At 43.1% G+C, this 25,368-nt stretch overlaps 1 protein-coding gene across 4 annotated transcripts in view; it reads left to right on the forward strand.

Annotated features, from left to right (window-relative positions):
* The window catches only part of fbxo18 (F-box DNA helicase 1), a 117,078-nt gene that overhangs the window by 25,831 nt on the left and 65,879 nt on the right, over window positions 1–25,368 (forward strand). For 3 of the 4 annotated variants that reach the window (XR_011348000.1, XR_011347999.1, XM_069908550.1), the window contains exons 10-20: window positions 1,547–1,787; window positions 3,445–3,523; window positions 5,178–5,264; window positions 7,075–7,199; window positions 7,904–8,003; window positions 8,676–8,797; window positions 8,896–8,971; window positions 10,372–10,569; window positions 15,159–15,284; window positions 19,083–19,189; window positions 23,791–23,925. Coding sequence is in view for 2 of the 4 variants with exons in the window: in XM_069908550.1 (XP_069764651.1) it covers window positions 1,547–1,787; window positions 3,445–3,523; window positions 5,178–5,264; window positions 7,075–7,199; window positions 7,904–8,003; window positions 8,676–8,797; window positions 8,896–8,971; window positions 10,372–10,569; window positions 15,159–15,284; window positions 19,083–19,189; window positions 23,791–23,925 (1,396 nt within the window). In the remaining 2 variants the exon portion in view is untranslated. Of the gene's footprint in view, window positions 1–1,546; window positions 1,788–3,444; window positions 3,524–5,177; window positions 5,265–7,074; window positions 7,200–7,903; window positions 8,004–8,675; window positions 8,798–8,895; window positions 8,972–10,371; window positions 10,570–15,158; window positions 15,285–19,082; window positions 19,190–23,790; window positions 23,926–25,368 lie in introns of those variants that run through there. The other variant, XM_069908551.1, reaches the window with a different exon arrangement.

Genomic DNA, 25,368 nt, shown 5'->3' on the forward strand with positions numbered 1-25,368 from the left:
TTCAGACTCTCTGAGGGGTGGAAACGTGTCTCAGCAAGAAGAAGAACTTCTAGAGTCCAACCAATGTCCCCATCGGGGGAGGTGGAGAAGCTGCTACCGGCGCCACGGCAACTTACTACAAGTATGCGGTCATTGCCTTGCTTCGGCAGTTGGGACCAGTCCAGGCGTTGATAAGTATAATTGGGAAGGGCTTGCACATTGTAGTTTGAAATCAGCTTTAGATTTAGTGATAAAGGTTTGTACAAACTGAAGTGCTCTCGGCGTGTGTGTCTATTTTCTTTCGGTAGCTCAAACACTGTGACCAATCTAAAACGAACAAAGTGAGAGGTACAAGTTTACCCAGGACAGATGTCCAGACAACAATGGAAAATGTGCTAACGGCTGACTTGCAGGACTCTTCCCAACTTAAAATTTTGTATTCTCAAGACTCATTAAAGGTTCAAGGCCACCCCCGAAGCACCTCATTTATAGGGGATGGAAAAAGTTGAACTCCGAAATTCTGCTCCATTTAAGCCAAGAGGAGGATGAATTTCAACCCCCGCATTTTCTTTTTGTATTATTGTTTGCACATGGTATGTTAAGAAAAACAAACTATCCCAGGCACGAAATGAAGAGAAGCCAGGAAAAATGGCAGTGTCCTAGCCAAGACTTCCCACTTCATCACTTCATCTTCAGTCATTCACCAGCAACTTACTTGGTTGTAGAGTGACTTCTGATGAGATGGCCTCCAGTTGGAAGATGACTGGTGTAGGGGACTGTTGGTGTTGGCAATCCCTTGCTGCGTTAGTGGCAGCCTGTGCATCTCTGCATCTGTTCTGGAACAGTTGATTTAGAAAATGTGGCATTCAAGACAGAAACCGCCAACCCCCAGCACAAATTGAAGGGCTCCCTAGAGTTGCTTTGCTTTTTTTTCCTACTTTTGCCTCTGTTCCTGAATACTGTTTCTGATTAGAAGGTGCGTGCATGTGGGAGTGAGGTGATGGAAGGTGGAGGCAGAGCCCTTGAATACGCAGCATGTATTAAATGTGGGGATTGATGGTTGTTTTGTTTAATAGCTGTGGGGTGACATTACCTCTCGTTTTGTAATTTATTTATGTTTTAAAATGTAATTTATAGTGATTTTGTACCTGTCATAAAATAGCGAATTTTGTGACATGTTTAGTTTTAAAAAAATTTTAGACATACAGCATGGTAACCAGCCCTTTCAACCCATGAGCACATTCTGCCCAAACAATTCCCAGAGTGTTTTAAAAGGTGGGAGGAGCAGCCGGAGGAAACCCACGCAGACATGGGAGAGAATATACAAGCTTCTTCCAGATAGCACCTGATTTGAACCCTGGTCCCTGGTGCTGTAGCAGCTAACCGTGCCGTCCCACTTTCCATACAATAAATTCTGATTCTGTCTGTGCTTTGAAGCTAATCCAAAGATGTAATTGTCTTCAGGAGGCGTAATAAATGGAATGGCAATTTTCATAAAGTGTAGCTAACAGATAGGCATGAATTTTCTTCATTGGTTTAATATAAACAAAATGACCTTTTCTCTTAGATACCATCAGAAGAGGAAACTATTGATTTATGGACTGAAGCCATTTGCTGCTGTTAGATTTCCTGAAGCACAGGGCAGCCTTTCTCGAGCAAATTTGATCTGTCAGTGCCTCGGCGCCTTTTTCTCCTCAAAGGACAAGTCTATCACCGTTGCTCACATACCAAGAGACTGCAGGAGCACATATGGAGATAGCAGGAGCACATATGGAGATAGCAGGCCACTGGAACAGCATGAGAAACTTGTAAGTCTATAAATTACAGCCAGAATGATCCTTTAGTTTGTCTAAGGGTGTATGTGAACATTTGTTTATCTGTGTTTGGGTTTTCCTCTTTAAATAAAGAAAATAGGAGCCCAATGCACATCTGTATAATGTGTACAAAGTTGTTTTTCAGGATCAATAAATAAATTTTGGAAAAAAAAAGGATTATTCCTCAGTTGTTTCCAGACTTGTCCTGAAGGTGATAAACATTGCTGGGTCACAGTTTCTAACCTTTTTCTCCTGTACTTCACCCTCGTCCATACATGTAGGATTTAACAAGAGCTGAAGGCTATCTGAAGGCATTCGCTGAACAATCTAACTCTGCCCTTTGGCTGACGTCCTTTCTTTACCAAGGGATCTCGCTTCTCCATTGTTTAAGGATGGCCTTAATTTCATCGATAATTTCAATAGCCTACTGAGAAGAGATGGTTGGACGTAGCCTAGGCCCTAGGGATTGAACTCAAGATTAATCTGCAGTCAGTAATGCAGAACCAGGGAGCAGTTCCCACAATTCAAAGATTTCAACACTCGCAAGTCTGACTGCTTTCATGCTGTTAAAAGAAGTTTAAACATACACCTATTCTCTGTGACTTAGAAACTTGCCAGTCTGTTGACACACAAAATCAAATTTACTGCATCATATGGAGCTTTTTGTTAAGAGAAAGGTCCACTGTCTTCCATGGGCATATGCAATTGTCATCTGATAGACCTGATGCCTCCGACGACTGGAACGATAGTGCTGGAGGTCACACAGCATCAATGGAAGGAAATATGCAGTTGGATCTGTTTTAGGGCATGAACACATCTGATTCAATCTTAACCCCCAGTGCTGCTTGTGTGGAACTTGCACATTCTCACTGTGACTGCATGGGTTTACTCCAGATCCATTACCAGGATGTTGCATGGATTGCAAAATAAGTCTTATGAGGCAAGGTTAGCAGAACTGAAACTTTCTATTTGGAGCGGAGAAGGATGAGAGGTGACTTAATAGAGGTCTACAAGATTCTGAGAGGCATAGATAAGGTGGATAGCTACCGCCTTTTTGCCAGGGCAGGAATTGCAGAGGACATCTGTACAAAGTGTAAAGAGGGAAGTTTAGGGAAGACATCATGGGTACGTTTTTTTTAATATAGAGTTTCGGGTTTCTGGAATGCATTGGGGGCATGGTACATGGATGAAAGAAAAATAGAGGGTTATGAGGTAGGAAGGGTTTAGTTTTTTTCTGGTAGGCATATGTAGGTTGGCACAATATTGAGGTCCAAAAGGGCTGTACTGTGCTGTTATGTTCTATGCCCTCTGACATTCCAAAGATGAACAGGGTGATCGATTATTTGAGTTCTGCAACTTGCCCCTAGTGAGTATATGAGTGGTAGAATTCAATGGAGAGTTTTATATGGGCTTAGTGTAAATGGGTGCATGGCAGTCAGCACAGACCTGATGGTGTGAAGGGCCTGTTTGTATCCTATTTGGCTCTGTGTTAGACTATTTAATTGCCAGAGCCTGCAGTTCATGTATGAAACTTTATCCTGATCAGTGATGGGCTTGATGTGGAGCCCTCTCAGATGTTTCAAGCTGCACACATTTCATTTCTCCTCCATCTTTTTTTTCCTAATCTGAAATTAATTGTGGCTTTTTTCAGGAACTGGTTGAAGATGCAAAGAGGATTTGGGAAAAGATGGTGGATCTTCACGAAACCAGTTACTTCATGACTCATGATGGTAAAGTTGATTAGCGTTGACGGGTGCATTTTTCTGTTATTTAAGAAGCTTCCGTTTCTTTTGCCTTGGATTGGATATTGCCTTGGGAGCACACTTAGAAACAGAACGTGCTGGAAGTATTCTGCAGATTAAGGGACTAGGATGGAGAACAAAACAGTTAACAGTTCAAGTTGACGACTTGTTATCAGAAATTTTCACAGAATTGAGTTATTTTATATTTGTTTATTTTTCGGTTTTCTAGTTTAAAGTTAGTAGGAAGCATTGATGGAGCCAATGGAGGGGAGGGGGTTTGAGTGATGTGTTCACAACCCTCTGCAGCCCACATTATAGGTTCCTATCTCTCTGGTTCTTTTGGTGTCCACTCCCAACCGAATTGTAAGTAAATCATGAAAATCTGTAGACACCAACAGAACTGTTGTTCTTTGTAAACAGTTGATGCTTTTCTCAACACGTTACCTTGTTTGGAAGGCAGACGATCCATAAGCTCACTGACTTTTCAGCCAAGTGACCTGTAGGTTTGAGGAATACAGCAAAAGATTACTAATGAAGCCCCCCCCCCATTTAAGGTAAATGAAATTAGGTGCTGATTTTCTAAAATACTTTGTCATGCATTGTGGAAGAGATGAATAAGATTTCAGAAGATTGGACAAAGTTGGGTTGTTTTCTCTGCAGTGTAGGAGGTTTGAGGGGGTGACCTGACTGAATTCCATAAAATCATGACAATCATACATGTAAAGGTGAAAGGGCAGAATGTTTTACTTACAGAGATCGTGGGTGCCTGGAATGGGCTGCCAGGAATATTGGTGGGAGCAGGTACTTAAGAGGCTTCTGGATAGTCTGGGAATAGAGGAGTATCTACATTGAGCAAGCATCAGTTTGTTTGATTTGAACTGCATATTCAACGATGGTCATCATTTTGGCTCACGAGTCCGTGCCATCCATTTACACCCAATTAACCTAAATCCTGGTACATTTTGAATGGTGGGAAAAACCAGAATCCTCGGGAACACCCATGCAGACACAGGGAGAACGAACAAACTCCTTACAGACAGCGCAGGATTTGAATCTTGGTCCTGCTCGCTGTAAAGGCATTGTGCTACCCGCTACGCCAACCATGCTGCCCTTCCATGTTCAAGATTTAAGATTCCTTTATTGTTATAATAGTGCAGGGCATGTCATGTTGCATGGTACTGCCTTCTGCCTGCCATAAGGAAGACGAGGAGTCACCATTAGCGTCGCCTGGCATCCCTTACCGTATGAGAGAGAGAATCAGAAGAGAGTCCCTTCAGTGTCACTGAGTGTCGGCGGATTCGCCTCCAGCGCTCCTGCGGCCTTGCAAATTCCTGTTTGATTAATAAGCAACACAAAACTTCAGATCCATACCTCTGTCGTGATCAAGAAGCCTTCAGTGCCCGAGGCCCTTCGGGAGCCCTTCTTGCCCCCTGCACCCTCTTGAATCCTGGATCCGGTATGTGGTTCCCATGAACCACAGTCTGTTTGGGTCCCTCAGCCTCTAAGCCCTTTGCTGTTCCACTGCAGTGGTCACCATCCTGTTAGATTGAGTATTTCCACCATTTTATGCTTTTATTTCAGACATCCAGCATCCAGAACATTTTTCTAATTTCCATTCTAATATTTTGCACTTTGTTTTCAGGATATCTAAAGCTTTGGCAACTCAACAAACCCAGTCTATCAGAGTTTGATGTCATCTTTTTAGATGAAGCTGAAGATTGTAGTCCAGGTGAGGTTAACACACCTTAGACTTTATCTGCTGGTTGAGTGGGTTTGAGTTACAAGCTCATTACTGGTGAATGGGCTGCTATTTGTTGTAGACAATTTGAGACCAAAAGGATAACATAGTTGACATAGTCGGCCTCATCAGCAACAACGATGGGTTACACTACAGAGAAGAGGTGGAAAATCTCATTAAATTGTGGGCGAGAAAGATTTTCAATCTCAATATGGACAAGTCGAAGGAGATGATCGTGGTCTTCAGGAGAACAAGAGATGACCACCCTCCACTATGCAGCAATGACTCTGTAGTAGAGAGTGCAGAGCATCAAGATCTTTGCAGTTCACTTAACTAGTGACCTGTTGTGGGCATTGAGCATCTCCTCACTTGTCAGGAAGGCACAACAGTGACTGCACTTCCTGAGAAGACTGAAGCGGGCAAGGTTACTGGCCACCATCTTGTCAACCTTCTAAAGAACCTCTATCGAGAGTGTCCTGGCCAGTTGCCTCACAGTGTGGTACAGTTGCTGTGAAGAAATGGATTGGAGATCAATCCTCAGGGCCATAAGTATGGCAGAGAGGATCACTGGAGTCTCCCTTCCCCCCCCTCCCCCCCGCCGCCGCCACCATCGAAGTGATCTACCAAAATTGTTGTCTGAAGAGGGTGCGCAAAATCATTGAAGACCTCTTCCACCCTGCACTCAGCTTTTTTTTTTCCGTCTGCTCCCATTTGGAAAGACATAAAGGAGTATCAGAGCCCACACCACCAGGCTGAGGAGCAGCTTCTTCCCACGGCCAGTGAGAATGCTCACACTCTCATATTCATGAAACGATGTTTGTTTATTTATTTATTTTTGTAGCTGAATACTTGCCCTGCATATGTATTGTTTGTCTGTATTTTTGTCACGTCTGTATGACTGCGTGTTTTGCACCAAAGACCCAGTGTTTCATCAGGTTATTCTTGTGCAAGGAGATGACCTTAAATTTGACGATAATCTTAGGAAGGACCAGTGCATTGAATTCCAGATTACAGTTTACAAGATTGATGCAGCAGGGAAGAGTAATGTGTAGCTTCCTCTGAGCTTGGTATCATTCACGGTCTTGTGTGCTACTCGCCATTGTCAATCTATTTGGATTTTCTGAGATATTATGTGCTGGTGTGAGCACAGAGCAGGCTAATATTTTGTGGGAAATGGCACAAAGCGGGCAACTATTTTGTTGTCCCGTGACAACTCTGCTACCTCAAAGTTTACATGCTCCATTGCACTTGCTTATTAATTAATTAGTAGAGGATTTAGCTCCTGAAGCACTTAAGACCATAAGACATTGGACATTCAGCTCATCAAGTCTGCCCCACCATTCAATCATAAACTGATCCATTTTCCCACTCAGCCCCACTGCCCAACCTTCTCCCCATAATCTTTGATGACCTGGATAATCAAGAACCTATCAATCTCTGTCTTAAATACACCCAATGACCTGGCCTCCACAACCCTCTGGCTGAAGAAATTCCTCCACACCTCTGTTCTAAGTGGACATACTTCAATCCTGAAGCTGCGCCCTCTTGTCCTAGACTCTCCTCCCATGGGAAACAACCATTCTACATCTACTCTATTGGTGCCTTTCAACATTCGAAATGTTTCAATGCAATCCCCCCCTCATTCTCCTAAATTACAACGAATTAAGCCCAAGATCCTTTTGTGAACCATCCTATTCATTAATCTATACATCTGATTGTCGAGCTGTCAACATAAAGAGTGTACCAACCAATTGCAAAATTCTTCAGACATTACTTATTCAAATTATTCTCTTTTCTATAGTCATTATGGACATCATATTCTCTCAGAAATGTGGGAAGATTATTGTGGGAGATCCACACCAGCGGATCAGTAGTTTCAAGGGTACATTTGAAGCCCAACATCCCCACCTGATCAGTCTAACACAGGTAAGGATTACTTTTTATTCTTTTAAGTGTCTCTAGAATGTTCTTTTCAAACCACAAATAAGAGGCCTGGTCTGGCAGTAATGAACACCCTCTTAGACAATTTCAAGTTTCATTGTCACATGTACTGAAGTACAGTGAAAAAAGTTGTTTGACGAGCAATTCATTTAGTCAACCCATACATAGCATGGCAGTAAAAACCATACAAAGAGATGTTGTGAGTACATTCAGGAATCTGATAACAGCAGGAAAGAAACTCTCGTTTAATTTGATGATGTATGATCTCATACTGGTGAATCTTTTACCTCTGGGGTCGACTTTTACACGGGTCAAACTTTTGAGATCTGTAAGTACCTGCGTTGTTCAAGATGTCGAGAGATTAGATGGCCAGGACCGGGTGGTAAGACTGCGGATGGGGCATCAGGAGCTTGGATGGGTGGGCGACCGAGGCAAGGGTCCGCGGTTGGGAGCTCGGATGAGCAGGGAGTCAGGGCCAAAATAGGGGGGTGGTCAACTTTTACATGGCTCTTATGGGGAAAATGCGTGATTTTTGGGCCAAAACAAGGGAAGGTCAACTATTACACAGGATCGACTATTACACGAGCATACAAGGGAACTTTGTTTCATTGTGCACCATGCCTGCTTGCCTTGTTGCTGGGATGACTGCAGTGCAGCCTGATCCTTTGAATTTCTTTCTGTACTTACAGACTTTCAGATTCGGACCTGAGATCGCTTACATTGCTACAACAATACTGGATGTGTTCAAAAAAGTCCAAGACAAGGCATTGGTTGGTGGAAAGCAAGATGGTAAATGGGCAAGAAACCTTTTTATGGAGAAAGTGGTGTGAGTGCGATTAGATGGTGAATGGTACCAATATCCTGAGTGGAAAGCCCTGCAAAAGGGTAGTGGACACAGCCCCAGGACATCACAGGCAAAACTCTCCCCACCATCGAGAAAATCTACATGGAACGCTGCCATCAGAGAGCAGCAGCAATCATCAAGGATCCACACCACCCAGAAAATGCTCTGTTCTCGCTGAGAGATTCATTCAACCAGGTTCAGGAACAGTTGCTACCCCTCCACCATCAGACTCGTTAACAACAAACTTAATCAGAGTGAAAACACAAACGAAATGCTGGAGGAACTCAGCCAGTCCAGTTTTTACTACAGGGGGGGGGAAAATCTCAGGGTTGTATGTGATGTCACGAATGTACTCTGACAATAAATTGAAACTTTGGTCAGCTGTGGTGTTGAAGTGGGTGGCTATATGAAATTAGGAGGAAGGAGAGCAAAGGTGAAGGTGGTGGTTATATGTGATCTCTAAATTTTATGAGAAGCCTGTTTGCCTTGTGCTTTTCATGCCCAGAGTTGCTGGTTACAGCTTTCCAACCCCTGGGCATCAGTGCTGATTTCATATTTGCAACTTCAGGAAGCTTCAAGTTTATGCTTGCAGTAATCTCATGAACTCATTGTTGCAGGCAGCACCATTGATAGCTCAGTTGGTCAGGTGGCATTTCTGTGCAGGACTACGGCTACTGCCTTTGACGAGGCCGCACGCATTGTTACAAGCAACAATCCATGCAAAATATACTTCATTGGAGTGAGTATCGTGTACTGATGCACATTGCCCACGTATTAAATAAACCATTCTCCTGAGCACTCACCACTCTGACTGCTTCCATTTCTTTCTCTCCTTAGGGTTGTGATACGTTGGGAATGACCACTTTATTGGACATTTTGGTGCTAATGATCTTGGAGATGGAACAAGCAACTAGTGAGTTTAGATCCAATTACCGTTTATACATGTGCCATAGCTGTTACCGTGTAAAAGTCAACCGCCCCAATTGCCCACACACTGAAGCTCCCGATGCACAATCAAAAGTAATAAGTGTGTAATAGTCGACACCCTAAATTTTACCCTAAAAATTGTTCCCCAAAACTTGACTATCACACACATATATACGGTAATGTAATTTGTTCTTTTGTTCGTAATCTTCCTCATGTTTATCTTCCCCTTGAGGCTATCATAAAGACTTCTCTTTCCCCTCTATATTCTTATTTGAGACTGATCACTTGTTCCAAATTGCCAGCCGGAAAAAAATTGTCTTTACATCATGTAGGGGCACCAGGCAACACTAATGGCAACTCTGTGTCTTCCTTATGGCAGGCAGAAAGCAATTTTGTGTAATATTACATGTTTTCAACTATTACATGACAAGAAAGGAATCTTGAATCAAGCTCTGCAGGAATTATATGGCTAAAAAAAATTGAACAGTATAGCAACAGGCCATTCAGCCCACAATGTCTGTGCTGAACATGGACCCAAATTAAACTAAATCTCTGTTATTTGAACATTGTAGAAGAATGAGGAGGGAACCTCATTTCTCGTCTTGAAAGGCATGGACAGAGTATCCAGAGAAAGGTTGGTTCTCATGGTGGGAGAGTCTTAGGACAAGAGGGCACAACTTCAGGATTGAAAGCTGTCCACTTAGAACAGATATGTGGAGGAATTTATTCATCCAGAGGGTGGTAAAACTGTGGAATTTGTGATGAGGCCAGGTCATTGGGTGTATTTAAGGCAGAGATTGATAGGTTCTTGATTAGCCAAGTCATCAAAGGTAATGGGGGGGCTGAGTGGGAGAATGGATAAGCTCATGATTGAATGGCAGAGTGGACTCGATGGGCTGAATGGCCTATTTCTGCTCTATTGTCTTATGATCATGATACATACCCATTCATTTTTTTGAATATCCATGTATCTCTCTGGAAGCATATTTAAATTTTACTATTCCACAAATATCCCTGGCAGCCCCTTTTTCTTGTAACTATGAAACAAGGGGACAGTCTTAGCATACGAAGTTAGCCATTTAAAACTGAAATGAGGAGAACTCTGTTTTCAAGCAGGGTTAGAGATTTTCAAAGTTCTCTGCCCCAGAAGCCCAGGATAGCTCACTCAATGAATTTACATCAAGGAGCTAGTCAGGGAGTTTTTGTCAAATAATAAGTGGTGCTACAAATTCTTCTGATTTTCACGGAAGGTGCCTTTGTTTTCTTCAGTAAATATTCTGTTATTCCTTTAAGCCTGCATTTGTCCTTGCTGGCTTTGTTATTTTTTTTTGAGCTGAATGTGAGACATGTCTGGAGAATAATAACCAGTCCGATCTTGTTTCTTAGAAGACCTTGTAATCCAGGACCCATTCATCCGAATTTTCCAACGTAAAGGTGGTTTGCGTGGACTGAAAAACTATGCAGTGCAAGTTGAAGACTTGGAGTTGGAGGAGAAGATTGCAGTTGTGGAGAAGTACAGTCTGGAAATTCCAGCACTCGTGGAGAAAATCACCAGCCACTGCGTCACTTCCCCAACATCTGCAAGTAATACAGCTGCTTCTTTAATCTTCTATGTTGTTAGGTTCCCTGTTCAAATTCCCCTTAGCTCTGTTTTGTGCATGTCCCAGAGAGGAAGTGCTTGGATGACATTGGGCGTGAGTGCTTGGACAGATTTTAAACATTGCATCCAGGGTCGTTTATGCTGTAAATTAACTTAATGTAAGAAGAGAAAATGGGCATTAAGGAAATGCTTGGACAGTTCTGCTGTCAATCAAACTTGGTACCCAATCAGTGAGGAATCGTAAGAACATCTCCTCTAAAATCTCCATCAGCACCTGAGCACCACAGGGCTGCGTTCTTAGCCCCCTACTCTACTGTGCAGCTCGGTACGACAACAACAACATCTACAAATTCACTGAAGATACCATGATAGTGAGTTGTATAAAAAAGGGGCAATGAGTCAGCGTACAGGAGGGAGAGTGAAAACTTGGTTGAACAACAACCTTGCACTCAATATCACCAAAACTAAGGAGCTGATTGTTGACTTCAGGAAGGGAAAACCAGAGGTGTATGATCCAGTGATTATTGGGGGATCAGAGGTGGAGAAGGTGAGCAAATTTACATTCTTGGGAGTCACTATCTCAGAGGATCTTTCCTGCGCCCAACACACCAATGGCAACATGAAGAAAGCACGTCAGCACCTCTACTTCCTCAGGAGTTTGCGGAGGTTTGGTATGACACCAGAAACCCTGGATAATTTCTAGAGTGTGCTGACCGGCTGCATCATGGTCTGGAATGGGGGCACCAATACCCCTGAGCGTAAAGCCCTCCAAAAGGTAGTAGCCACAGCCCAGGACATCACAGGTGAAACCTTCCCCAGCATCGAGAACATCTACAGGGAATGTTGCCGTCGGAGAGCCACACCACCCAGCACATGCTCTTTTCTCGCTGCTGCCGTCAGGAAAGAGGTAGAGGTGCCACAAAACTCACACCACTAGGTTCAGGAACAGCTGCTGTATTGAAATCAGTTTGTTTACATTTCTTTATTTGTTCACGTGTACATTGAGTACAATTTTGTCGCACTGCCAATAAGAGGTGATTCTGTCTCGCCTGCAGGAAAAGGAATCTCAGGGTTGTATGTAATGTCATGTATGTAGTCTGACAATAAATCTGAAGTGACTCTGATGTGACAGCATTTGCGTGTGGGTGCATTTTTTTCTGAGGAAACCATCCTGCTTTTATTTGGAGAAATCCTAATCTTTTTTCCCCTTCTATTTGTCTGCTGGGTGAATGAGTGTTGTTCGCTGCATAAAAGTGGTGTTGGCTGTTACAGTACAACAATGATTATCCGAAATGGGCATGATCGGGCCTATGTCAGATAAACATGTTTTTTTTTTTGAGAACCGGTCATTTTTTTTAAAAACAGCCCAGTAGCAACAGCAAATCACTTGTATCAATGTTTAAACAACAGCAAACAACAAGGGAAGGCTTTATAACTATTAAAATAATGTTTAATTCTCACCCCAAAAAATGGTGGCCACGGCTGATCCCCATCACGACCCCACTGCTGCCATTGATCTCTGAGGATGCTTCTCGGGTTGGTGGAACACTCAGTAGTGAGTCGGAGGGCTCCTGTCTCCCCGGTCACCAGGGCGCCCTATCCCCAACTCCGAATCCTCCCCTTGGCCTACCGCAATCGCACACCATGGTGTCTGGTGTGCAGTAGTAGGCTGAGGGGATGGTTCGGAGTCAGCATCCGGAACTCTGCTGTGCAGAGGAGAGGAAGGTAGAGTAGGGAAGGAACTGCCACTGAACCCAAAGTCCCTCTCCTGCCAAGAGGCCACTCTCCATGATGACGCTAGGACAAGGGATTCTTCTGACCGCTTATGGCTGGGAGACAGCGGCACGCAGCTTGAGAGGGCGATTTGGAGAGAAAAGTCAATAGGGATAGGTAAATAAGAAATGGAAAGAGAGAGGGTAGGGAGTTACCTGAAAGGAGGACAATCGTTGTTCTAATTTCACGTTGAGTGAATTTTTTTCAACCTGTGTGGTTTGTTCAGCTCCGAGAAAGATTTTGGATAAATGAGGATTTCTGATTTGTTTCGGATATCCTCATTTATCCAAAATTTTTTAAAATGAGGTTTTTGGAGGATCTGATTTTGGATAATTGGAGTTGTACTGTGTCTGGTACGTGGCCTAAATGTAACTCTGTGGCGTAGCACCACTAATAACTGGTATGCTGATACAACGATGACTTTTAAAATAAATTGTGTTGGTAAATGCAAGTAAAATTTATTGCACTTGCATCAAACTTTGATTTTTACTTAAATTATCATGAGGTTGGACTATTTTGTAGTGAAATCTCTAAAGTAGATTTAAGAGTCTTCAGTGGTACATATTTCACAACCACAAGCATTTTGGAAGTATAGGGGCAGCATGATGAGACAGCAGGTTAAGATTGCTGCCTCATTTATCCATGAATGAATGCCAACCCAGAGTGTTGTTTGTACAATGCTAGCTTGTTCTCTCTGTGTTTTCATGGCCTTCCCCCAGGAGATTGAGGGAGACAGTTTAATAAATAGCTTGAGTTATAGAGATTAAAGAAAGAACATAGAACATTACTGCACAATACAGGTTGATCAGGCCACAATGTTGAGCTGACCCATATCAACCTACTCAACAATCTGAACCAGTGGTTCTCAACTTTTTTCTTTCCAATCACATCCCACTTTAAGTCATCCCTATGCCATAGGTGCTCTGTGATTAGTAAGGGATTGCTTAAGGTGGGATGTGAGTGGAAAGAAAAAAATTGAAAACCACTGTTTTAATTGTACCTTTTTGGCTCGTTCTATGCGCTGTTTCATAACTCCAAAGGAAATGAGCCAATGACAATTTTTCCTCAAGCAAAATATTTCAGTAACAATTGGGTCTAGAGCAGTGATTCTCAACCTTCCCTTCCCACTCACATCCCACCTTAAGCAATCGGTTACTAATCACAGAGCACCTATGGCATAGGGATTACTTAAAGTGGGATGTGAGTGGAAAGAAAAAGGTTGAGACCCACTGATATAAACCTTCCCTACCTCACACCCATTGCCCTCTATTTTTCTTGCATCCATGTGCCTGCCTGTCTAAGAGCCTTTTAAATGTCCCTATTGTACCAGCCTCCACCACCACCCCCGGCAATGCATTCCAGGCACCCACCACTCGCTGTGGGGGAAAAGAATTTACCCCTGATGACTCCCCTAAACATTCCTCCCATCACCTTAAACAGATGTACTCTGGTATTTGTACTGTCGCTTAGGGAATAAGGTGCTGGCTGTTCACCCTATCTATGCCTTTCGTAATCTCGTAGATCTCCATTAAGCCAGCTAACGTAGTGGTTAGCATGCCGCTGTACAGTGTCAGCAACTGGGCCGGGGTTAGAATCCTGCATCGTCTCTCAGGCTTTTGTACATTCTCCTAGTGTCTGGGTGCTCCAGTTTCCTCCCACCGTTCAAAATATAACGGGGGTTGTAGGGTTGAATGTGTTTAGGTGGCACAGACCCATGGGCCGGAAGGGCCTGTTACCATGCTGTATGTCTAGTTTTAAAATTTAAGTCTCCTCTCATCCTTTGATGAGAACCCTAGCTCGAAGAAAGAAGGAAAGGGGAGAAAAAAGGCTTGGATCAAATTATTTCCTTTGGTGTGGTAAGGAGAAAGCTTCCCTGAACTGTGGCATGCAGAACTAACTCCAGTATCTTCCAGTATCATTTATCTTGGCTATGCCCCTGAGTCAAGAGTTCAGACATCTCTCTCATAGGGGACTTGAGCATAATCTCTGGTACACAGTGCTGAGGTAAATTTGGCACATTGTGTGCAGTTTTGTTTGCCTAATTGTAGGAAATATATTAATAAGATAGCAAGACTGATTTACTAGGATGTTGCCTGGATTTCAGGAATTGAGTTACAGGGAAAGTTAAACAGGTTAGGACATTATTCCATGGAGCGTAGAAGAATTTGATAGAGCTATTTAAAATTATGAGGGGGACAGACACAGAAAAAGTAGGTTGGATTTTTTAACTGACAGGGTGAGACAAACTAGAGGACATGGATTAAGGGTAAGAGGGGAAATGTTACGAGGGAACATAAGGAGGAACTTCTTCACACAGAGTGGAACGAGCTGTCAGTTGAAGGCTCAATTTTAACATTTAAGAAAAATTTGGATAGGTACATGGATGGGAGAGGTATGGAGGGTTCAGGTCAGTGAAACTAGGCAAAAAAGTGTTTCTGCACTGACTAGAAGGGCCGAAAGGGCCTGTTTGTGTGCTTATAGTGTTCAATGGTTCTATGGCTATAGGTACACATCTTGAAATGAGACACTAAATCAAAGACCCATCTGCTCCCTCAGGTAAAATATCCCAAGCTCCTATTTCCTAGCAGGTGTATGAAGGTGTTTGGAAACTATTCTGGGTTAAGACATTCCTTCAAAAATGTAAGGGTCATTGCAGGCATTTTGCAGAAATTTGGAACTGGGCTTATAAAAATCCAGAGATAATATCGTACACATTATTGACAAAGGGTTAGGGGGGTTAAAAGTTTACATTTCAACACTTGCTGAATAAAACCTATTTGTCCTTTTTGTTCTTCAAAAGATTTTGTTCTGGGAACAGTGCACAAAGCAAAAGGATTGGAGTTTGACACAGTCCAAATAGCTGATGACCTTGTCAAAGTTCCAGGCTTTCGACGTAACCCTTATCTTTTATCAGGGTTTGGGATAAGTAAGTATTTCTCTTCTCCTCAAATCTTTTTCGCTTATCTTTGATTAAGTTGTTCAAATTGCCAGTGAGAGACAGAAAGCTATTCAACAATATCAGAATCAGAATTTATGGTTACAAACATGTTACAAAATTTGTTGTTTTGCGGCATTACAGGGCAAATATTGCTATAAAATTACATTTAAAAATAAATTAATAAGTGCAAAAGAGAAAGTGAGGGGGTGGTTCATTGTCTGCTCAGAAATCTGATGATGAAGAAGACGAAATGAACTGACCCAGTGTGTAAAAGTAGGTAACACAATTTTCTTGTTTATTTTCATTCTGTGATGACCTTGTTTAATGGGTCATATATGTTGAACGTTGAGTGGGTGGGGAGGGGGGGTGGGAAGGAGGGAGGGAAGGGAGGGGGGGGAAAGGGGAGAAATGCCACTGTGTATATTCAAGAGGGAAATGTTTGTGTGTATTTTGATTAATATGGTTCATAGTGTGAAAAATAAAAAAAATTTAAAAAAGAAATCTGTTGGTGGAGGGGAAGATTCTGCCCTTGTGCCACTGGGTGTTTGTCATTAAGCTCCTGTACCTCCTGCCTGATGGTAGCTGTGTGCCTGGGTGGTGAGGGTCCTTGAGGATAGAGGCTGCTTTCTTAAGATGTTCACGATGGAGTGGAGACTGATGCCCGTGATGGCGTTGACTGAGTTCACTCTCTGTAGTTTTTCCCTGTCCTGTGCATTGGCGCGTCTGTACCAGGCAGTGATGCCACCAGTCAGAATGCTGTCCACCTGCAGAAATTTGCAAGTCTTTGGTGACGTACCAAATCTCCTCAAACTCTTCAAAAAGTATAGCTGTTGGTGAACCTTATCCGTGATTGCATCGACATGGAGGCCCCAGGACACATCCTCAGAGGTGTTGTCACCCAGGAACTTGAAGCTTTTAACCCTTTCCACTGCTGACCTCTTGATAAGGACTGGTTCATTACCTCCTGTTTTCCTTCCTGAAGTCCAAAATCAGCTCTTTAGTTTTGCTAACGTTGTGTGCAAGGTTGTTATTGGGCGTTCTATCCAAGGATTCTTGATCATCTATAAATACACACCAAATTGGACAGTGCAAACAGAATGGCTACCTCTCAGTGCAATCCTTTTATTAATTAAGTTGATCGGGGAAAGTCTGCAGACACTGTGATTGCACTGCAACTCAGGATGCTGGAGAAACTCAGCAGGTTACGCAGTATCAATAAAGAATAACCAACTTTTCAGGCCTTAGCCCTTTGTCAGGGTATGAGGAAAAAGCAGACAGGCACCTGAATTAAAAAAAAAGCAGGGGAGGAGAGGAGAGCAGGGTTAAGGGACAAGGAGAGGAGGTCATAGTTGAATATGGGTGGGAAGGTGGAAGAGGACAAAGCTAGGAAGTGATTGGGGATGGGAGTATCTCTGAATGCAGAAGGAACAGGGGGAAAGGAGACAGAGCAATAGTGTAAATGGAAACAGGAGAAACCCTCCCTTAGGCTCAAATTCCGTTCAGCCAATACAGACCTGAACGTAGATCCAGCCCATGACTTTTATGGGCTGATGCATTTCAATATCACATGAAATGGTCCAGGTACCCTCCTTAAGCAGTAGGTGTGCTGTTTATAGGAAAGACATTACAGCAAGGCTCTGAATAGAGGAGAGATAATGATTAAACAGGCACCAATATGATTTATATTGTGAACTTAGTGATATTCACTTGCTTTGAGCCATGCAATTAAATGGGTCATGGGTTTGCAAAAAGAGCACATGCACAGAAATTCACCCTGACTCTTAGGACGAAATGTGCAATAAATTGACATCTGAGATTTAAACTTCGAATTTCGACTTACTCATGTAACGACTGACAAAAGCAATTTGCATTTAAATGGAACACAAGACAAAGTACAAACCCAGTATCTGCCACAGTTAATCTCCCGCAATTAACAACCAATCAACTTCCCCCAGAGGTGTCAATCGCCCATTATATAGGTGATACTGTGGAGGACCATCGCCTTCCCAAGATCGTGTTATATGGTGAGCTCTCCACTGGCCACCGTGACAGAGGTGCACCAAAGAAAAGGTACAAGGACTGCCTAAAGAAATCTCTTGGTGCCTGCCCCATTGACCACCGCCAGTGGGCTGATCTCGCCTCAAACCGTGCATCTTGGCGCCTCACAGTTCGGCGGGCAGCAACCTCCTTTGAAGAAGACCGCAGAGCCCACCTCACTGACAAAAGGCAAAGGAGGAAAAACCCAACACCCAACCCCAACCAACCAATTTTCACCTGCAGCCGCTGCAACCGTGTCTGCCTGTCCCGCATCGGACTTGTCAGCCACAAACGAGCCTGCAGCTGACGTGGACTCTTTACCCCCTCCATAAATCTTCATCCGCGAAGCCAAGCCAAAGACAAAGACTGTGGTACAACACACATACACAAGCTTTGGAGAGGAATCAATTGAAAAACAGATCAGAGTTGAGCAGGATTAAAATTAGAGGCACTTGAGAGGTTAATCTCCTCCCTCAGGGATGGGTCTGGGCAATTAAGGTGCAGTGCACTAGCTAGATTGTCCAGTTTATAGGAATACCATGGCATTCAGTACAAATAAATATTCTCAAGATCAATTTTAGAAGGCCCATTCACCCTGGTTAAGCAGAAGAAGAAGAACGGGACCATTGCCTGAAGAGGGCGCACAAAATCAGTGAACCGGTGCGGACTCGAAAGGCCAACATGGCCTGTTTCCGCTCCGTCAATGGTTATATGGTTATATGGTTAACATTTCCCACTCTCATGCTGGCTATAACATTTCCATGCTTGCTAAAATTTGCTGGCACATCTTTCCCATGGCCGCTATAAATTGTGCACAATCTATCGGTGCCACTATTATATTCCCATGCTTGCTTTAAATTGCCAGTTCGACTTTCCCACACCAGTCATTCTTTCAACGTGTAAAAATATTCTTGAATAGTGTGAACTCACATATAGTGCACGCGCTATATGAGTAAATACACAATATCAGTCCCTGAAGGGCCCTAGGTTTTGAAGGCTTCCTCAATGTGTCAGAGGTTTGGATTTGGGCTCGGTTTGCCAATGGTTTGAACTGAACTGGAGTCTTGTGCGCTGTGGAGGCTGGTGGAGTGCTGGATGCGAAAGTGTGGACGCTCAGTGACTCTGGGATGCCAGGCAATGCTCATGGTAATGGTGAATCTCGCTCTGCTTTATGGAAGTCTGAAGGCCATTTTGTGCAATGTTGCATTTCTGTTTTCTTACACGACAATAAATAGTATCCGATCTGATCAGTGTAGCTGAATTTTTGGAAGGAGAATGTGCCATGATTATTGCAAAGTCTAAGGATGAATTTCCCCTTCCAAATGTCTGCCCAATCTAATCCTAGTAATACAATGCTGATGTGTTCAGAGAGCCAGACAGGAGACTGCAGATGTTGGAATCTGGAACAACAACCAATTTGTTGGAGGAACTCAGAGGGTTAGAGCAGCATCCCTGGGGAAAAAGATGCTCATAAGATGCTTGGGCATGAATTCTGTCTTGATGAAGGGTTTCGCTGTGGCATGCTGACCATTCTTTTTCTCCTTTTGAATTCCTCCAGTTGCTTCTTGCTGTTTATTCAGATAGCAACTCCTCCTTAGCATAATCTTTCACCTTTAACCTCATTGGGTGAGTTTGTGGTCCCTGACCTTTACCCCTTCAAAGAATGTTTAAATTGTACAGATGTCAGATGATGCAAAATGCTACCTTGAGATATCACTGTATTTGTATATAATACATTTCTGCCTTCAGACTTGGTCCCAGACATCGACTGGAACTTGCTTTATATTGCTGTCACCCGGGCAAAGAGGCACGTAGTGATAAACAGGACTTTGGAATGTCTTCTCTCCTTTGCTGGTGTGAGTAAGATTCTTGTTGTAATTCAGTCTTACCTTCGGAGTTAGAGCATTGTGGGGAGTTATGATGGACTGTGTGGTTTGGGTGTGAATGATGTCACACTTTACCAAACTGGTTCTGCACTGCCTAGTCCAGTAAAATCCCCAGTATCTGGAATTCAAGCAACCAGCAAAAAAAAAAATGAGGAAAGAAATTAATTTAAAAAAATTGAAAATTAAATAAGAATAAAATCAAAGTTTAAAATTGTAAGTGTTCTCCAACACAACACACAACCCTGTTGGTGAAAATGGGAACATAAATCCTGCCAGCAGAATTCCCACATCGTGCCCCACCCACAACAGCTGTTTTTATAAAATTTTAATTAAGTTGTGTTCAAATAAAATGGCAGGACCCAGGATAAAGAGCTGGCTAATGCTGGTACCCACTGAGGCAACTAGACCAAATTGTCTCCCTGTCATTACCTAGAAAGAGTCCTTATCTTTATTAGTATATTAACAGGGTACCCAGTGCTGCCTGGGAAATAGAACGGTTGGGCTTAGCGTTGTTCCTCAGTTTCCTGCTGCCTGCCCCTTGTTTGCCTGGAGGCCTGAGCACTGAGACGGGCGTATCGCTGCTGGTTTGTTTCCTGCTGCCTGCTCCTTGCATGTCTGGAAGCATCAATGGTGAGGCGAGACTGATGTTCCTCTGCTGTCTCTTGCTGTCTCCTGTGGGCTTTTGGCAATGTTGCTTCACTTTTCTGGGCCCATATTGAACTGGGTTTGGCCACTTGTTATTATTCTGAATGCACAGCACTAACTAATTGAGGTGTCCAAGGTTCAAGTTCATTTCTTTTTTGAACTTTTAAACTTCATATAAAAGTTAAATTCAATGTGGTCATGACATTCAGCTTCAAATGTTATCACAATTATAGTAAATACTAATGCAAGCCGGTGCTAGTAAATACTTGTTCAATAAACAGTAATGCAAGGCACTGCAAGATGGTCAAAAAAAACCCCATTGAATTTCATATGACCTTAAATGCTAAATTCAATGTGGTCATGACATTCAGCATCAAATGTTACCCCTACTGAACCTCTTTGGACATTTCTAGAGGGCTCCATATTGATTTCCATGGAGAACAGACAAACAAACAGAAATACATGCATAAATATATATTAGATTAAGTATATTACTAAGGCTTTATTTGTAAACTTGAAGGGGGAGCGGTTAATTATGATGGCACCATGGTTAGTGTAATGGCTAGGACAACACTTGCCACCAGTGTCTGGGGTACAAATTTAAATTTTGTAAGTTATGAGAATTACCTGATTAAAGTGAACTTGACATAAAGGACTAAAATATTGGGTTTTTTTTTCAAATTAATTTACATTTTGTACTGTCTTTTGACTTTTAAACTGTTTATTCTTAAATCCAGGTATATTAATTATGCATCATTCGAGTGTGTCTCAGGCAACCGGAAAATTTGCATATCCGGCATCCACAATCCCCATAGATGATGAATACTGGGAATTTTTACTGTATTTTGGATGTTGTTGCAGGATGGAGAGGGTCATTACAGTTTTATATGTGTCAAGCAGACATCACTGCTGTGCCAGGAAATTGGCATGGACCCAGCAATGAATTACCACAGAGTTAAACAAGAAAGCCTGCAGATGCTGGGGGTGGGTGCAATATACAAAAGTGCTGGAGAAACTTAGCAGGTCACACAGCATCCATGTGACCTCCTGAATTTCTCTTGCACTTCTTTGCATTGCTGTTAATCACCACAACTGCTCAGGGTGGAAGGGTTGCCTGTGAAGGCTGGGGTGAGTCAGTGCTGGGATGCAGAGCTCTGAGCACAACAGGGAGTGTGGCCTTAGGTGGGGACTGGCATTATCTATCCAGAGCAGGCAGCTAGATACGGGGGGTGGTGGGAGATCCTCGACTTGGTATCCACAGGTCTACTGCATGTGGACAGGTGAGGGGTGGGGGGGGGGAAAGAGGTGGGGGAGGTGGAGGGGGAGGAGGTTGTGTATCTTTATCTTTGCTATACAAAGAGGTACAAGGACTGCCTAAAGAAATCTCTTGGTGCCTGCCACATTGACCACCACCAGTGGACTGATCTCGCCTCAAACTGTGCATCTTGGCGCCTCACAGTTCGGCGGGCAGCAACCTCCTTTGAAGGAGACCGCAGAGCCCACCTCACTGACAAAAGACAAAGGAGGAAAAACCCAACACCCAACCCCAACCCACCAATTTTCCCCTGCAACCGCTGCAACCGTGTCTGCCTGTCCCGCATCGGACTTGTCAGCCACCAACGAGCCTGCAGCTGACGTGGATGTTACCCCTCCATAAATCTTCGTCCGCGAAGCCAAGCCAAAGAAGAAACAAAGGACCCTGTTTGACCTGCTGAGTTTCTCCAGCTTCGTGATTTTACTTCAGCCACGGGGTCTGCAGACTTTCCTGTTTTACTTCCCCTTTTTCAAGAACAGCAGTGAAGGGTGGGGAATTTGGCACCAGATTCCTGGCACAGCAGCCTTCAACTTAGTAGTCCTTGGAGGGCCCCAATCATAAGATCAGATCAATGTTCTACTTGGTAATGCTGACTGGACTGCCCGTGTATATTGCAGAACTAAAAAACCATGGAATGATTACCGTGTACTGAGGCCTGTTGAGTCTGTCCCAGCAATCCACTTAATACCATTTCCCTGAACTCTTAAAAATAATTTTTAAAAACTTTGCAAGATTCTCACAGATCCAAAACAATAATGCAACCTTCTCAACAATGATACATTACATTCAGTCCATTTTCCCCCTCTCCCATACCCTAATACCACAAGGAAAATATTTGTAAATTAAATAAATATAAAGAACCAAAAATCTATAGAGTCACTGATCCTTAAAGGAACCAAATATAAACCCAGATTAACATAAAGTAAAATGAAAAAGATATGAAGCAAGAGAACGTTATCTGAACTGTGACCTGCTTCATTTATCTCAGTAGTACAGATTTTTACCTTTCTTCTATTTAGAAGATGTGTAACTGTATCTATGTGCCTATATGTTGCAGATAAGGCTGCTCCACCCTAACAATTCTCCTTAAATTGTACTTGATTTTCTCCAGGGGAATACAACTCTGTATCTCCATTTCCATCGTGTAATATTTAGTTGGGAGTCAAGACTTACACGTGACCGCTCTACACTTCCTGACGACCTCCAACGCGACCTTCACAAACTGAATTTGGTTACTGGACGATTTAAAACTCATGTCCATAATACTTCCCAGAAGGTACAATTCTGGACCCTGTGGAAAATCCACCTTTATAATTTTTTTCAGAATGTCTCCCAGGTCCTCCCAGAAGGATTTCACCTTTGTACACAGCCAGGTTGAGTGGATAAAAGGTTCCAATCTCCATCTGAAGCACATTTCTAAGATTTATGTAATATTTTGTGGTGTGATGTACAGTTGATGCAGGAAATTGTATTGCACCAACCTGTCCCTGGCATTAACAACGCCAGTCCAGACTCAGGTTTGACCTGGACTGTTCGTGGGTTATTGTGCCCAAGTCTGTCTCCCACCTTTCCCTCGACTTGTGTAAGCCAGGCTTCGGGCCCTCATTTTGGAATAGGAGATGCATCATAGAGATGAACTTGCATGTTTTCCTCTTTTGAATTAGAATCTCTGTGTCACTACACATGGTCAGGGCCATAGTCGGTCCTAAATTATCCCTTAAGAAAGATCTTAGCTGGAAATAACAGAACTCTTGCTAGATCCTTTAAAATTCTTCCCTTTCAGATGTTTATCCTGCTTCCTTTTGAACTCTGCGTTGAATTTTCCTCCAGTTATCTGCTTTAAACCCTAACTATTCATTGTGTTTCAAATGAAATTTTTTTATTCCTGCTGCAACCTTTGGTTCTCTTAATTCTGGTTTCATTTTGATTTCATTTTCTCTGCTTATAGGAAGCTTCTTTCTATGTAATTTATCTGTACCTTTAATCATTTTAAGTACAGTAAAGCCGCTGTGGTACATGTTGGATAAGTGCATTTTCTAGTTGCTTGAGATTGCGTGATTAGCAAACTGACAGCGAGGCGTGCCAATTTTAAATGTCCATTTTTTTTTAACCATTTGTTTTCCACAATTTTTTTTGACATGTTGAGGTTGCTTGTTGCTTGAATTCCAGATAACCAGGGTTTTACTGTACTTTTTCGGGATCTCCTTGCAATCCTTGGCTTCAAGGAGTAAAAATGCCAGCTTCCACAGTCTGGGGATCATTTGCGTCAAACCAAAATCACTCTGAAACCTGTGTATCTCTGTAGATACACAATACTTCAATTGTGGATGGACCCGTGTATTGAAATGTGACTGACTTGTGTTATAAGTGTTCAATGAGGAGATGGATTTCCATTTTGATTCTTTGCCTCTAATTTAGTCTGTGGCTGCAAGTCTGATGTGTGTCAAGAGTCAGTTTAGGATGCAACACTGTTACTTCAGGTGGTATGTGAGTGGGGAAAAAGAAAGGTTGTGAACCACTCCCCTCGACCTCGGGTTTCCTTCTGCTGCATGACAGTTTTGGTTTGAAGTTGCTTCCTGTCTCTAAAACCTGTTTCATCTCGACCTCACAGGAATATTTTCTAAAGCCTGAGTTAACTGCCAATCTGCTCGGAGAGGGGTTACCTCCACGGTGCCATGTCAGAGGGTGTTTGAATCGCATTACAAGTGAAGCAGCGTTAACAATGAGGAAAGCATCACATCCACAGGTAGCCACTTCAGTTGACAGCTTGTTCTACACTCCCATCACTCTGTATGACGAAGTTCCACCTAATGTTCCCTCTCCTTTTCCCTTTTATCCTTAACCCATGACCTCTGGTTTATATCTCACCTGAGTGGAAAAAGCGAGGAGTTGTGCTACCTTGCCGATCTGTCCTGGATCCTCCGTGTTGATGCAATCACAAAGAAGGCTCACCAGTGGCTGTACTTGTGAGGTGTCTGAGGGGATTCGGTATGCCACCGAAAACTCAAAAACTTCTACAGGTGTACCGTGGAGAGCATTCCGGCTGATTGCATCACTGCCTGGTATGGAGGCGCCATCTCTCAGGTCAAGAATAAACTCCAGAGGTTTGTTAACTCTGCCTGTGACATCACAGGCACCAGACTTCACTCCATCAAGGGCATCTACATGAGACAGTGTCTTAAAAAAGCAGCCTCTATCCTCAAAGACCCCCCCCCCCCACCACACAGGCCGTGCCCTCTTCACTCTGCTAGCATTGTGGGTGGGGAGGTCCAGGAGCCTATAGACGAGCACTCAGCGGGAAAGGACGGCTTCTTCCCCACTACCATCAGAATCCTGAATACTCAATGAACCAAAGACACTGCCTCACTTTTTGGGTACTACTTTTTTTTTTCATTTATATTAATGTTGTAAGAAAGTTATAAGATGAATGTTTATACTATCATGCTCCTGCAAAACACCAAATTTCATGACTTGTTGATGGTAATAAATTCTGATTCTGACCTGGAACACATCATGTGGGGGGTATTGAATACACCAGCGATACTTCCTAAACCACATGTTTGATCCCTGACCCACTCAGCCTTTTGGTTTGCTGCCTCTCCCTATCCTCTCCCCTTTCCAAGCCTGAAATAGGACAATCGACAAAGAATGTTGATGCCTCTGGCAGTTGACTTACCCGGGCTTTGTAGTTTGTTTCACTCCTGGTAATGTTCACCTCACTGGCAACCATTTGAGTGAACAGTGCCGTTTATGTTTGCTGGAGCATGCAAACCCATCCCCCAATGACACCAAGTCAGAAAATTGAAGCCTAGGTTGGAAGGAACTTCCAACATAACAGTGAAACAGTTCACCCATTTAGAAACAACTGACCCACAGCAGCTTGCTGGTTAGTTCAAGATTCAAGATTCCTTTATTGTCAAGTAATTATATAGAACAGGTAAATATTTACACAAAATTGCCTTCTGCCTGCCGTAAGACAGAGAGTTGCCATTAGCATCCTCAGCGCCCCTGTCAGTACAAGAAAAAAAGAAGCAAAAGAGAGTCCTGTCAGAGTGGTTAGGAACATAGGAAGTAGGAACAGGAGTAGGCCAAAAATGGCCCATCGAGCCTGCTCCGCCATTCAATACGATCATGGCTGATCTAATTTATGACCTCACTCCACCTACCTGCCTTCTCCCCATATCCCCTA

This window comes from Narcine bancroftii, chromosome 13 (assembly GCF_036971445.1).
Source record: "Narcine bancroftii isolate sNarBan1 chromosome 13, sNarBan1.hap1, whole genome shotgun sequence".
Classification (NCBI taxonomy): Eukaryota; Metazoa; Chordata; class Chondrichthyes; order Torpediniformes; family Narcinidae; genus Narcine; species Narcine bancroftii.